General features: G+C 45.0%; 1 protein-coding gene across 1 annotated transcript in view; it reads right to left on the minus strand.

The window, feature by feature from the left end:
* Positions 1–15,155, minus strand: part of cacna1ia (calcium voltage-gated channel subunit alpha1 Ia) — a 99,014-nt gene that overhangs the window by 8,330 nt on the left and 75,529 nt on the right. The window contains exons 17-32 of the mRNA XM_019888704.1: positions 14,554–15,151; positions 12,980–13,080; positions 12,236–12,359; positions 11,625–11,693; positions 10,668–10,846; positions 10,285–10,411; positions 9,833–9,958; positions 9,655–9,744; positions 9,255–9,447; positions 8,895–9,046; positions 8,296–8,405; positions 7,277–7,410; positions 7,074–7,144; positions 5,798–5,876; positions 4,777–4,898; positions 3,558–3,986 (exon numbers count right to left, since the gene is read on the minus strand). Of these exons, the coding sequence (XP_019744263.1) occupies positions 3,558–3,986; positions 4,777–4,898; positions 5,798–5,876; positions 7,074–7,144; positions 7,277–7,410; positions 8,296–8,405; positions 8,895–9,046; positions 9,255–9,447; positions 9,655–9,744; positions 9,833–9,958; positions 10,285–10,411; positions 10,668–10,846; positions 11,625–11,693; positions 12,236–12,359; positions 12,980–13,080; positions 14,554–15,151 (2,704 nt within the window). The remainder of the gene's footprint in view (positions 1–3,557; positions 3,987–4,776; positions 4,899–5,797; positions 5,877–7,073; positions 7,145–7,276; positions 7,411–8,295; positions 8,406–8,894; positions 9,047–9,254; positions 9,448–9,654; positions 9,745–9,832; positions 9,959–10,284; positions 10,412–10,667; positions 10,847–11,624; positions 11,694–12,235; positions 12,360–12,979; positions 13,081–14,553; positions 15,152–15,155) is intronic.

Genomic DNA, 15,155 nt, shown 5'->3' on the forward strand with positions numbered 1-15,155 from the left:
CACACACACACACACACACACACACACACACACACACACACATGCGTACGCACACGGGGACACACACGCACAGGACGCGGGCCAGCAGACCAGATTTGCACGCAGGCACGAAGGTGTGCACATGCCAACATGCGAGGACAAAAAAACACGCAGGGAAATGCAAAGACAGCTGTCAGGGTCCCAAATATGCTTCTGTGCATGTAAAGATACAAAGTCACCATCATAGAGCGTGCCTCTATTTTATTTTTATCATTTCTCCAGAAGGAATAAATGAGACTTTTCAGCACACAGATAATCCAACCCAAACCTTCCATACCGATGTCGCCGGTTTTCCCTTTGGATAAAACGAATTCGGCAACTGGAGCAGTATAAACCCTCATTAGCCAGGTAACATCTTTTTTTTTTCCCCCTGAATGGCCAGAGCGTGGAGAACGGTGCAATTACATCTGATATATCATCTCATTTAATTTGCGCGATACCTTCATGTAACCGTTTGAGCTTCGACCAAATGATTGCACCCCGGGCCATAGTAGATTTAAAGCAATTATAGATTCAGAGTGGGTTTCCCCACCAGGAACTAGACTAGTTCAACCGAGGAAAACAAAATAAATGACCTCAAACTAAATTTGCCACATTTAGTTTGAAGTTATAAGTTCACTTCACCACTTCAAGCATCATTCATTCCGGAAGTGTGGGCTCTTTTTCTTTTCTGATATTTTCTTTGGACATTGCTTGGATTTAAAGCCCTCTAAGTTGTATTCAGATCTAATTATTGCTACAAAAGACAGAAAATTGATCATTCGTCATACAGACTGAGTCATTTACTGGCTTTTTTATTGCTATCCAGGCGAAAAGGGCGATTGTTGCTTTCGTTCACTAATTCATGCACACGCATATTTTCATTTTGGAACATGCTGTGCAAAAGTCGTGTGTGTGACTCACACCACGATTGAAATCAACCCGTGGGTCATCTCATTTTTACGCACAAAGGAGCGTTGAGACAACACTGAACAGAATGTTCGAACATTTGCAGAAGCAGTTTTATATTTCATTTAAAAAAAAAACATTACACAGTTGTTGTGATACAACTTTTCCTTGGGGGGGGGTGAAAAATGTGATCTCGTCATAATATTTGGATCTGATGATTATCACCTCCTCCCAATTCCTATTAATTTTACGACTCCCTTGTTCTTTTCACTTAGCCCTCCTATCAATTATCCAATCCCAACAACGTTAGCACCTTCAACGACGCTACCGTGCCTCCTCTTGCCCCGCACGATCTCGCACATGCCCTCACCCACATCACGCAGACATTTGCGAGAGAGAGTCCGTTCTGCGTAGGTGGCTCGAGAGGGGAGCTCGAGTTTGATTGACTGCAGTGGCCTATGCGCTGGCCTCTATTAATGACTGTATTACTCGACAACAATAGGGCCCCGTCTGCTGGGAGTTGAACTTGAGAGAGAGAGAGTGAGTGAGAGAGAGCGCTGAAATTAATTACAACCTCTATCTGACTGTCACCGGCTGAGCTCTTATCTCCGCTCTCCTCTTCCCTTGACCCTTCCTCACCATGTGCGTAACTCAGGACTGGCTTCTTTTTACCCGCTATCTATCATTCGTGTTTCATTGCTGCCAAAACTTTGCGGCGTAACCGAGCGCAGGAGAGAAGAAACTAAGCAAAGCACCAAATCGGATCAAAATCTATCAAGTTCATCTTGGAAAGAAGTTGGATTGATGGAATGGCGGGGTATGCCATCTCGCAAATACTGTACATCTTGCTCGAGTCTAAACTGATGCCACCGCGGATGAGCGACCCGATCTGATCGCTCGGAGGAGATGTAGGTGGCGTTTTAAGATGCGGTTTGGATGTCGTGAAAAAAAAAAACAAAAAAAACAAAAAACGAGCGACGGTTTGAAAAGAATGGCTGCCTCCGAAGAGATTAGAAGTGACATCATTGCAGTTTCATCGGAATTGAAGCACATTTACTTCGACCCTTGTGAAACAGGTCAATTTGATTTTGATTTTAGATGTATTTTTCTCATCGTTTATATTTTCTACTGCATACCGCAAAAAATAAAAAATAAAAAATCACACCATTTAAATGTTCTTTGTGAATAGATTTTTGAAATGCAGGCTGACCAGCAACCTTGAGGTCCCGCGATCACTTTCATCTTATCTTCAATCTCCTTATGGATGCAAAATTGACGCTCAGCCGCTTTGCATTTGTTCTTCAATATTTTCACTCTCCAAGATGTGAATTTTGCAGCACTGTAAGACGTGCCCGCTTGCTCGCTTACTTCACTAAACACACACACTCGTATCGAAAAACACACTAAACCCTGGGATGGGACTGAATAAATTACAGATCCCTTCATGCAAATCGCTCGAGAGAGACCGCGAGGCGAGATGCGTGTTCTCCCCGGTCGGCAATATGTTCCTCGATCAGCCAACGGCGTGCTAAAAATGGCTCAGTGCGTCTGCGCGTCGAGCTGCGAAGTGAAGGTGAAAGGCAGCCAGTGAGTCATCCTAACGTGCGCTATCATGAGCAACTCCCGAAATGAATGAAATGCATCAGACTGCACGTTGTGAAAATGAGGGGGCGGGTCCAACGAGGTACGCGGCCCGTGTCTAGCCAAGTGATTGTCACCGCTTGGGCATTCCGCCGTCTTGTCACGGTGATGCCGAGAGGTTATTTCGAGCTTCTCTTTCCATCGCGAGAACCGAGCGGCTAATCAGGGCCCCGATTCATGCAATGCACGTCTGACTTGTGTGACCTCCGGCAACTCGGTCTCCAACTTGATACTGATAGACAGGAAGGCGATGATGGCGGTGAAACTTCTATTCATGTACAAGATATATTTGTCAATGTATATCCGTAAGGCAAGGTCCCCAAAGCATATCCTGGCTGAAGATGTCAACGACAAGCCCCGAAAGCTTCAATAAAATTAACATTTAGGATACAAGAGGGGTAAAAAAAAAAAAAAGGGAATTGTGTAAAAGTGAGCACAACCATAAAAAATGGCTGTCAATTTGATTAAAAAAAAAAAAAAAAAAAGTATTTTTGGTCGGTATCAATCAAATCACAATTCACAATTTTGTTTTTTTTTCCTTCCCTCAGTATAAACTGACGCGCTGATACATTTGAGGGGATGCACTGAGAATACACAAGCAGGGATGTCTTGATTTTATTTTGGGTGTAAATCTTCTTGCTCTTTTTGTCTTTTACATCAGGACTTTCCGACGTCAACGTTATAAAGCCAGTGATGAGTTATAAGGCCATCGTACTGCTCCATAAAATAATGATGTGTCTTTGTGGATTGTAATAAATCCTATCAGGGGAAAATTGGCTCACCCCAACATTTGAAAGGACGAGTGACCCTTACTCATGAATCTTCAAATAAACAGAGCAACTCAAAGATCTGTATTAATAGTTGCTCGATTAAATCGATCGATCTTCATTTACGTATATATTGATTTTACAGATTGACTGAACATCCGAAAAGGCAAAAAAACGCTCTCAAACAGACGCACGTAGCCGCACACGCAGAAAGACACTCACCTCGTGCGCCGGCGAGTACAGTGGCCGGTTGGCGTCAGCGGCGTTGTACGGCACGGCGTGCGCGCCGGCTGACGTGCGCGTCCTCCCTCCCGCTCCTTCCTTCCTGCAGCCGTCGGCACCGGGGGCCGACGCGGCGGCGACCGCGCCTTTCTCCGCCCCTGCACTCCCGCAGCCGGGGGCGCCCATGCAACAGAGGGTGCCCTGGGCCAGCTCCAGCTCAATTTCTGCATCCATCTCCGCCTCCTCTTGGGCCTCCTTGTTGGAGTCGTCCAGGTGCTTCATCAGCACGGCCACCACCACATTGATGAGCACGAACTGGGCGGTGAGCACGAAGGAGACAAAGTACATGGGCGAGATAAACTGAAGGCTGGGATTGCAGGCGTAATCCACATCAGTGGCGTGATCTGGTGGGCACTCCCGCAATGTGTCCTGAACACAGAAGATGGAGAGGAGGATGCAGATCGGTGGACAAACATTGTTTGGGAATATATTTTTAGAGAACAGAACAATCTGTACGTGTACAACAATTTTGGAGGAATTTTTGAGGCGAATCCGATACTCGGCAGAATAAAATGCTGATCACCGATTAATCGGCGGATTATTAATAAAATGCGTGGTAAATGAAACATATTTTTGGGTCCCTCAACACTTATAACAACAAAGATATGACATATTTTACTGTGTTGTGATACTTTGACCTTTAGAATTGGTTTCACTCACCAAACTACAGGAAGTGATTCTCATGTTAGAATCAACGGCCACTTCCTGTAGTTTCCACAATGCTCTTTTCTCCTCATTGTGTTTGGAGATTTATATCAAAAGGGAGGAAAGGTCGGTGGCCAAACATCATCCACACTTGCTGCACCTTCATAAAATAATGTCTCCTCCTCCGCGTAGCCTCGGAGTGCATCGGGAGGGAGGGTAGCTACAGGAGGTGAGCGTTCAAGGGTAATTAGTGTTGTCGTGTGCGCGTGCAATGAGCCACAGTCACTTCCCTACCCATCGGTGCGGAAATTTGTGTCGCCGGTCGCCGAGCCAGCATATTTCTCCGCTATCGGAAGTCCTGATTAAGAAAAAGGATAGTTTGGTCTCTCTCGGGGCATCTTGTCGGCGCTCGGCTGAACGAGGTGAGTGAAATCCTTTCGGACACTAAGTCATTCGGAAGTGGCACGGTCCATCTGCTGTGGAAGAAGAGAGCGTGCGGAAAAATGGAACGCACCTTCATGATGCCATTCCAGTTGTCGCCCGTCGAGACTTGAAACAAAGTCAGGAAGGCCATGCCAAAGTTCTCAAAGGTAGCGTGACGACTCATGCCCTCGCACGGGTAGTCTTGATTGCAAACTAAGGATCAGAAGGGGGGGGGGGAGTCAAGCGGAAAGCAGAAGGAATGATGAAAAGGGGGGAAAACACAGCTTGATGTCACAAAGGGGTCATTTCTTTCGAAATCCAGCACGCCGTTCTTCGTAAGACAACCCCGCCCCCCTTTAAAAAACTGCAACATCACAGCTGGTCAGCTGCCTTGAAGTCAGTTGTTTGATTAATAGCAACGAAACCTGTTGCCCTATTTGTCCCTGAGCTCGAATCCCAAAATAGTCTTAAGCATGACCTCAAGTAAGAGACATTTCTCCAGCACTGCAAGAATTTAACAAGATGAAGAGCGGCGTGGCATTTAAGGACAGTACTTGTTTCAGAGGACTGGAGGAGAGTGTCTTGATTCCCCGTTGGCTAACTGTGAGAGAACTAATGAAAAGAATTTAAGGACGGAGAGAAAATATGTTGCTTTTAATGTGATTCAGTGAGCACCAGCTGGATTCGCTTTGACGCCCGCGCGAAAAAACACTGGAGCCGTACTTTATCTGGAGCAATTAGGTAAAGGAAAGACGTTTTCCGTTTAGATGTGGCAAAGCAAAGAATAATTCACTTTTAGTGAACCGCAGCAGAAACTTTTATGTCCCGTTTTGGTATATTGGCCAAATTCGAGTCAGTCAACAAACCTGATTGCATTCTCCATTGATAAGGGTGGACAAAATTAAAGTGTCGCCTGTCTGATAAATAACTGACTGATTTTATGAAGGGGGAGGGGGAGCTGTCAAAACCTCAAAATTGAATCAAGACACATCCTTTTTTGACCAACGACAAAATGTAAAGTGCTGTTAATTAAAAACCGAACATGACCCTACACTACCCTGCTTCGAACGCCAAAGACGTTTTGCGTGAGTTTTGACAATAAGTTTACTCACCAAGTTCTCCGAAAAGCTCTACTCCTAAGGCGGCGTAGATGAAAAACAGTAGCATGAAGAGCAGACCCAGGTTACCCACCTGGAACAAACATGACAAAGCTTTTTATGGAACTACTCTCCCCGAGATGTGGGAATACTTTAGCAGTATTTTACATAAGCTGTTTTGATATCAAGGATGGATTTTAAAATTGCCGTATTTTTCACACTTTCATATATAGGGCGCACCACATTAGCAGGCGCGTTGAATAGAAGCAACAATAGTGGCTGCAGTTACGTTATGCATCCACCAGATGGAGCTACGCTAAAGGGAATAAAATACAGCTTTATTTAGAGTGTTTTCGCAACCGCAGCAGCTGTAACAAAGGGCTTTACAGAACATTTGAAATACTACATCCAAGAAATCCGAACATTGAACATTGAGGACATTTGAAAAAAAGTCATATGTTTTTTCTGCAGTACATCAGCCTTTCATACTACTAGTACTATTTACTTCTACTACAACCTCCTCAATTGAAGCCCCGCATTTCTTGTGTTTACTTCGTGTTTAACTTTTGGATGGCGAGCAGATCAAATTGTATGTTTGCTTGCCCACAAAGGAGCATCTGCACCAGAGGAGTGCGTCTGTTGACCTTCGTAACTGACAGGATGCGCTCTTTCTCAACAAAAGCCTTGGGAAACACTTCTTGATCAACTCATCCATCATGCAGACGTTCCTGAGTCATAATTTTACTACGACAGTTAAGTGGGAGCACTATGGGAAATACGCTTGCCTTTTCAAGCACGACTGTGCCCGAGTCCACGGTGCGACGGCCAAAAGAGTGTAATTGGATGAGTTTGGCACGAAAAAGCCCGTTTGGCCCATCGATTCAATCCCTTGAAAGACCTTTGTTGATACAACAGAGATTGTCTCAAATCCAAATGTTCCCCCCAGGTAAAGAATATTCAAATGTTGATAACATGGCAGAATATTGACTCTGCTGTCTTCTACTTTGCCTGCGTGCTGACTAAACAGGTCTCCTGGGAATGGTCAGGGGACTTGAGTCAAGGGCGTCGGGCATTTTGGCACACCAGACTAGGTTTGGGCAGCCCCCGGTGTTTTCAGTGCACACGATGTGACACAAGATGAGTGTGAGACATGAGTGAGTCATCTATTAAAAGTTGCTGGCTGACAAGAGAGAAAAGAGAGTGTGGGAAACCATCCTGGGAATTCTTTGAGAGTGGGCCGCTGACACTGACATGGAATGTTTGCGTGAACAATCGCGTGTGTGCACTGTACCTGAGGCAGGGCTTGGACCACCGTATCCAACAGGGCTCTCATTCCTGTCGCCATCTTCAGCAGCTTCAGGACTGTGCGAATGCGTGGAAGGGAAACGCATTCAGTGAGGGCATTCATGACGCCTCCGTCAACTGTAAACTTGCCGCATGTTATACATTGATGAAATCTCGCGCGTTCAAGAGTATCTCAAACGCAACGCGTACCTCGCGCGATCCTCAGTACTCTCATGATCCTGATGATGGTGGGGTTGATGGGCAGCGCAGCGCTGATCTCGATCTCTTCCAGTGTGATGCCCATCACAGACAGAAGCACAATGGCAAGGTCGAGTTGGTTCCACCTGACAGAAGCGCAAATATGTTTTTGCACGGACAGTATGTGGTCAATTTGGTGTTCCCTGTGCTACCTGATCAGGCGCGCATCTTAGGATGTGTTTGAATGTTACATTCTCGCACTACTTTAGTCTGTACTAGTTGATGGCTGGCTATGGTCTTTGCGGTGCGTTTAAAGGCTGATTTCTGGTCTGCTGCCAGTGGATGATTGACTGTAGATTTTATGGGGTGTTCAAGTTACTTCGTGATGAGCGTTAAGCTAGGTACAGTATTCCCGCTAGTTTTAGTCTCTGCTATGTGTTCGAGTGCTACTTTCTAATCAGTGCTTGTTATTGGTTGGGAGAAGCGGTTTTATGGGCCGTTTATGGGCTACTTTTAAATCTGTGGTAATTAAACCTCAACTCACTTCTTGACCTGAGCGATGTGAATTTTTACAGTAGTCGGTTTGCCATCTCGTAGCCTTTGCCAGCCATCAAGAGCTGCTCTATTTGTGACCCGTTCAAGCTCCTTTCGGCCTGGGTGACATGATAGCTGGCTGTGGTCTGGCCAATTTCCAAAATTGCACTTTGACAAAAAATATTATTTCTTCTGAAAACCTCCATCGTAAATTCTCAGTCGAAATACGCTCACTTCTATTATTTCCTTTTGTGTTGAAAACTTGGCCTTCCTTGATATCATCGAATGAAATGGATCATCATCCGACATACATTGAGTGGATATTACATAATGGTGTTACATTCAACTTTAGCTCGGACAAAAAAGGTTTTCTTGTCCAGTAAAGTCAGCGGAAGCGGAAATCTCTAGATGATTATGCAAATGAACAAAATCACTTTCATACAGATTAGCCCATGCGCACCATAAATGGCACAATGGGGAACAAATTCGCACCGCACCTGTCTTTGAAGAAGCGACGGAAGCCGAAGGCGATGAGCTTGAGAATGGATTCCAGCACAAAAGTGGACGTGAAGAAATAATTGCAGTACTTGAGGGCGAGATCTAGAGACTGGGGAAAAAACAGTCGAGAAGCGCGAGTGTGAGTGTGTGTCTGTGCGCAGCTCGGCTGGAGGAGTCTCAGCTGCATCAAGCGGGGTGGGGGTACTGTTCTGGAATCAATGTTTGGAGAGTAAAAGGCAGCCAGCATCATCTATTAAAATGCAAACATACACATTCAACCACTGCGTGTAAAGGGAAGCATCGTTATTGCAGTTATATTAGTGATGCAGCTCGACTTAGAAATTCAAATGTCATCCCAAAACAATCATTTGAGGCTACCGACATGCGCCTCCCTGCAGATTTGTCGAGACGCCGCTGCAGTGGCATGAATTAACATTTGTTTAGAAAATAACACCATCAAATGTCTTCCCCTTGAGAACAAGCTTGTAAAATTGCCAGCGTTTTGCAAAAGGAAAAAAAAAAAAAAGGACCAAAGGGGAAGCGAGCGCCAAATGAAGACATCAGCGCTAGACCACCCTCTCATCCATAAATGTCTTACGTGAGGTTGATTGTAGTGCTCGAGGGACATTGTGATGACGTTGATGCAGATGATGAAGGTGATGATGAGGTCCAGGTAGTGGTTTGTGCACAGCGTGTGGATCATCAGGCGCACGTTGCTGTAGCTGGCATAGTAGGGGAGCTTTTGGGCTTCTGTTGGTGGCAATTTATCAAAAGATGTTAAACACGTTACACCATTTTCCGCCACACCGAATTAGATGTCCCCTGAAGAGCCGTTTGAATCATTTTCAGTTTTCGGCTTAATCATGCGGACGAAGGGCACCAAAAACCATGCTGTTCTCGTCAGGCTTTAAATCAAATGACGCCCGTCCCGCCATTGTTCTCGCCCTCCCTGTCTTACTTCTCCTCTTTTTTTCCATCCGCCGCTGGCGTTTCTCCTCGCGCCTCTTGGCCTCCTCCACCTCCTGGTGCTGGCGGCACTTGTGAAAGTTCTCCACCACCACGCCAACAAACATGTTGAGGACGAAGAAGCTGACGATGAGGAGGAAGGAGATGAAATAGAGCAGCATCCAGGGGTTGTTGTTGGTCATCGGCTTTGGTCGTTTTGTTCAAGAGAGCCATTCCACGCGTTCGGTTTGTTGGCGTGGAAAAGGAGAGAAGGGAGAACGGGAGTCACGAGACTTTCTCATATAACAGTGATTCATTAATTTTGTCTTTTGGATGACTTGACAGCCAAACGTATTTAATTATATGATCTTGCTAGAAAATTAGTGCGGTGCTTGTTGCTTAGAAGTGTTTACCTGTTGGTCCACACCGACAGCATCCAGACCGTGATACATGATGTTGACCCAACCGTCCTTCGAGGCCAGTACAAACAAGGACATCAGGGCCTGAACAATAGTTGAGGAGGGAATAAAAGGTACAGTAGACTGTAGACACGATGTTTTTTTATACAATTAAAAAACAAACTGCACTAACCTGCCCCAAATTGTCAAAGTTGTACTTGTGGTGAACCCACTTGTAGTTGGCTTGTAGACAATCAGATTTGTTGGTAATGTTTTTAACATCGGGCCCCAAGCAGTAGAAGAACTTGCCTTTGAACAGCTGTTGGAAAAGTAGACCACAAACAAATAAGCCTGAAGAGAAGGCAAAGTGAAATAATGAGCTGATCTCCGGCTAACAACGTGCGATTTCTTCAAAAGACAAGGTAAATGAATTCTTTGAGGAGTGAAAACAAGATAATCAAGCACAGTCCCGACAAAATGGTTACTGATTAGCGGCTTTGAATAAAAAAGAAACAAAATGGTAAGAATAAGATAGATCATGAAGCGCACCGTGATTAAAATAGTCATCTTCTGTGAAAAGCAGCAATGATCCTTAGAAATGCTTTTACTCGGTTTACAGCTGGCGCGTCTCAAAAACTGCCCTACCTGGACGCCAAGGATACCAAAGATGATGAAGAAAGCACAGCAGATGAGGACAATGTTGCCGATGGGTTTGAGAGAGGTAATGAGGGTCTCCACCACCAGCTTCAAACCTGGAGCTCTGCTGATCACCCTGCGGGGAGGTTTTGGGACAAAACAAACTCACAAGGGAATATATACAACATTAGGCACACTACTGCAATTGAAAGGAATCCAATACAGACATTTGGGATTTTTCCCCAATGTGGTTTCAATGTCATGAAGAACATTGCCACTTTACTGATCGCCTCAGAAGCGATGAAACGGCACTGATTCGTTTTGTGTGTCAAATAATACACTTAACATATTCATTCATTTAGAAAATGTGCAAGCCATTGCTTTTACTGCACCTGAGAGGACGTAACGTCCTGAGTAGACGGAGCACTCTGAGCACACCCAGGATCTTCGCCCCGCCCGCCATTGACACGACAATGTCGATTAAAGACACAAAAACTAGGAAGCCATCCAGAATGTTCCAGCTGCTCCGCAAGTACGCCTGCTCCCCCATGTACAGGCCCATGGAAACCACCTGGAGAGGAGACAAGAACCAAGGTGAGCAAGATGGAACCCGTGGGGGGCGCCTATGAACGCATGCTTACAAAAATTCTTCACAATTCAAAACACAGCTTTTTACTTTTTTTTTTTTTGTTTGTTTTTTCCCCTGTAACCTGAACACATGATAAGCTGTCCGCTGCAGTAACCGCTGTCCCTAAACGGGTTAAAGTGCTACGTTGCAAATTCGGTTTCTGATTCACAAGACTCGAGAGTATCTGCAGACGATCAATTTGTTGTGCACTGCACCCAAAGCCTTCCTCCAGAAAAAAAAAAAAAAAAAAAACCCACACTGAAATATCGAACAACATGCTGACCACTTCATCAAGCCCGCTGTGTTGTGCCTTTTACTTGGCTGCATCGTGTACACTAACGCGAAGCTCTGCAGCGGCATCCTGCAGAGAGATGAATGCTACACACACGAGCCAACACATGTTATTTCAACACACAAGGTCTCAGACGGAGACGGAGACAAGTACAGCTCGGCCGGGGGGGCTGACAAGTCTGCGGCCGCTTGACGGCACGTGATTGGTTAATAATTGATTGTGGGTGTGCATAATGAATGGCCCACTTGTGCCAAAGGATCGCAGAGAAAACAGAGTGGGAGGTGGAAGGAGAGAGGATACAAGGGAGGGGAAAAAAATGAAAGAAAAGGGATTTATGAGAAAGGATTAACCAATGCTCACGTGTAGGTATGGTTGTGTGTGTGTGTGTGGGTGCATTGCCTGTATGATGGAGACGCAGAAAAAAGTTACCTTGAGTGTCATCTCGCCCACAAAAATGGCAGTAAAGATGTAGTTGGATATGGTGAGAAACACCCTTTCCTGAATTGAAAGAGACAAGCAGAAAACAAGAGAGGTTGACAGTAAAATAATAAAAAATGACACACAGTGTCAATGAGAACAAGTTATGCTTTCCTTATGGTACCTTTTATATCATAAAAGTTAATTTGGTCTGAATTATTGCAGTAAAACTAGTCCGAAGCAATAACCTCAATGATGCGCTCATCAGTTTGTTCTCGTTACATTTTTGTTGGATTTTCTACAAAAAAAAGCATTTTTCATTTCTTTTTCTAATTCGCTCATCCTCACAAAGTTCACGGGCGTGTAGGCGGGGGACACCCTGAACTTGTTTGAAAAAAGAATGTTACTAGATGAGCACAATTAATACTGTAACAAGAATGTCCTTTCCCCCACTTTGAGAACTGCGAGTCCTTCTATTGACAACAAAAGTGTTCCACTACGCTCGGTTTCAATGCGACGGAAGAAATGGCTGCTAACAGTATTTCAGAATCCAATTTTTCGCATGATTTTGTTGTAAATACTCTTGAGTCATACACGTGCATCCATGCATTCGATCGATTTACCAAGCTGCCCTGGAGGATCTTGGGTCTTTCGAGAGCCACTGTGATGCAATTGGAAAAGATGAAGGCCAGCACCACGTAATCAAACAGCTTATGAGCGATGATGGACTGGCAAATCTGTCGGAACCTAAACCGGGAAAATGTTAAAAATGCCAGAAGGGAGAAAATAATGAGGAAAAACAGGAAATGCACTTGTTGTTTTACTATAACTCCACCTGTTCCAATACAATTAAAATCCTTCTCTTCAACAGATTACAACACAACGAGTCAGCCCCAGCCTGCTGTGGCAAAGCAGAACAGAGAGCGCATCAAAAGAGATACAATGAGCTGAAATATACTGAACACACATTTCTAAAATTGGCACGTGGCACTGTTTGTGCTGGCCAAAAGCAATTAAATGTCCTCGCAGCCATGCCTATTGGAATGGAAGGAAAGCAAATGGACTCAATGAAAAGAATAATCAGGTTTACAACGCGTGCGGCAACATTTCTATGCATTTTATTAAAGAGCTGCATCTACTGAAACCACAAAATGATGCAGGATATTAAAGAACCCCCCCTCCCATGACTGTTTCTTCAAATTGCAATTGATACTCCAGCGGAGTCTCTTATGTGTATCAATTGCGAGGAGCGGGGGCAGCATTTATTTTGGGAGCTGTGAAATTTCCTGGGGCTAATTTGAACCAACCTGCAGAAGTGACATCATGAGGGGGTAAAAGGTGAAGTGCGGTGGACGATGGGGACTTACTTGTTCTGTGGAGAGAAGAGAAACACCGACCAGTCCTCTCTGGTCTCGCACCAATCTGGCTTGTGTGCCTCCAACATCTTTTGGATGCGGAAGCACAAGCTCTGCAACGGAAAATACCTTATTAGCCCAATCCGTCACACGTTTTATGTCGCAAACATAAAAATACAGCAAGCTGGCTCGACACCCCCGAGGTTTGAATTATTTACAGAATTGAAACGTATATGGAAACAACCCCGGAGCGTCCACCGACATTACCATCTGTATCGTACTCTTCCCCGCTGCCTAAATTGTCCTTTCTAATTAACCGTATTTCTCTTGTACACAACATTATTTACAATGGAAACAATAGGGCTCTCACGGGGCCTGATAGCTAAGAAGTGCTGCGTTTGCACAAAGTGCTCGGAAATCCTACACATGAGAGCAAGAGATTCTTGCACGTGTAAATGGTTGTACTAAAACACAAGTGTTAATGCCTGGGTTTACTGACAGAAACTGTATTTCTTCGTTCAGTTTAAACGCCATCTGTGGACTTAGACCGTTTGTTTTATGTCATCCATCATTTTTCTATACTGCTTATTCTGTTCCAAAAAGGAGGGAGCCTATCACAGCTGACTACGGCCCGGAATAGCCGCCATCAAATGCCGTTTTTGTCGACTATTCCACTCATGAGAATACCAGCCGTGTTCTTTGAGGAAATACTGTAGGTAGACATCAAGTGTGTGATACATTGTATGCGCTAGCATGAGTCAAAACGTGGTAGTCTGATTAATATTGCCCTCATGGGATAAGAATCAAGCAGAATATTTAATCAACATAAAGAGGGAGGGTGGTACCATGTTGGGTGTAATCATTATCAGCTACAGACTTGAAGTGACATTGACGATAAAGTAATCGGGCGCCCACTAATACAGTAGGCAACTGAACTCTATTAGCTCGCAGATCATTGAGAGCTTTCTGTGTACGCCGTGGCTGAAAACATGAAAACATGCAACGGTTTATCAGAGGAAGCGTAGCAAAGATTTAAAAATGTTGTACATCAACTTCTCTTAGTTAACAAAAGGAGCAATTATTGGCTAAGGCATCAAGTTCCGCGAGAGTGAAAAGTGCTAAAAATGGCGGCCCCCATAAGCTAGCACATACAAAGGCAGATGTGATGATTCAAACATACTTTTTTATTCTGCGTACGCCGTGGTTGAAAACATGAAAACATGCAGCGGTTTATCAGAGGAAGTGTAGCAAAGATTAAAAAGTGTTGTACTTCAACTTCTCTTAGTGAACAAAAGGAGCAGTTATTGGCGAAGGCATCAAGATCCGCGAGAGTGAAAAGTACTAAAAATGGCGGCCCCCATAAGCTAGCACACACAAAGGCAGATGTGATGATTCAAACATACTTTTTTTAAGAATAAATAATCATAGATTTAGCTAAACAGTAGCTGATAAAGTTGTTCACATGTAAAATATCATAGAAAATGTTGAAATCTTGTGTTGAGTAAAGGTTTCTGTATCGATTAGCTTGTGCCACAGCAGAACTACACCAAAATTAGTTGAAAAAAAACATTCAGTGGCTCACTTACATAGTCAAGCTCATCATCCATGTCTTCCTGGCCCTTGTGGCGTGTGTTCACCTGAGGAAAAACTTCTGAAATCAGCCTTTGGTTGTTTGTCCTACTAGCCTGCTCAGGCAGGTGTTTCGGAGGTGGGTGAAGAAGCTGTGCCAGAGGAGTCTTGCCATTACAGTCTTGGTACACTCCTCCGATGACGCTCAGACTCTCAAAGGCGCCGCCGCCACCGATGACCATCCCTCCGGGGAAGCTCTTCCTCTGGTGAGCGTGCAGTGCCGCGGGGGACACAGAACGATGTGGCAACGGAGGATGATGTGGGGCCCCCGGGACCTGTAGCAATTGGGGAAGCTCGAGAGAGAGAGCCCGACGGTCCCTCCTGGGTATAAAATGTCCCTGGAGAATAGGATGGTGAAGATGAAGCGTGTGAGAAGCAATAGCGGGAGGCGAGAGAAGACTTTCTTCCTCATCTGGTTGGACGCTGTGGAGGTGGCGGAGCGGGGATGACGAGGCACGGGGACCTCGGATCCGAAGGCTTCCTCCGACGACCCCTCCCAGGGCCCCTAAGCCGTAGCCATAGAAAGGCCTGGCCCAGGTGGAGGTGAAGGCCGGACTAG

Source organism: Hippocampus comes, unplaced genomic scaffold (genome assembly GCF_001891065.2).
Source record: "Hippocampus comes isolate QL1 unplaced genomic scaffold, H_comes_QL1_v1.1 scaffold427, whole genome shotgun sequence".
Taxonomy (NCBI): domain Eukaryota; kingdom Metazoa; phylum Chordata; class Actinopteri; order Syngnathiformes; family Syngnathidae; genus Hippocampus; species Hippocampus comes.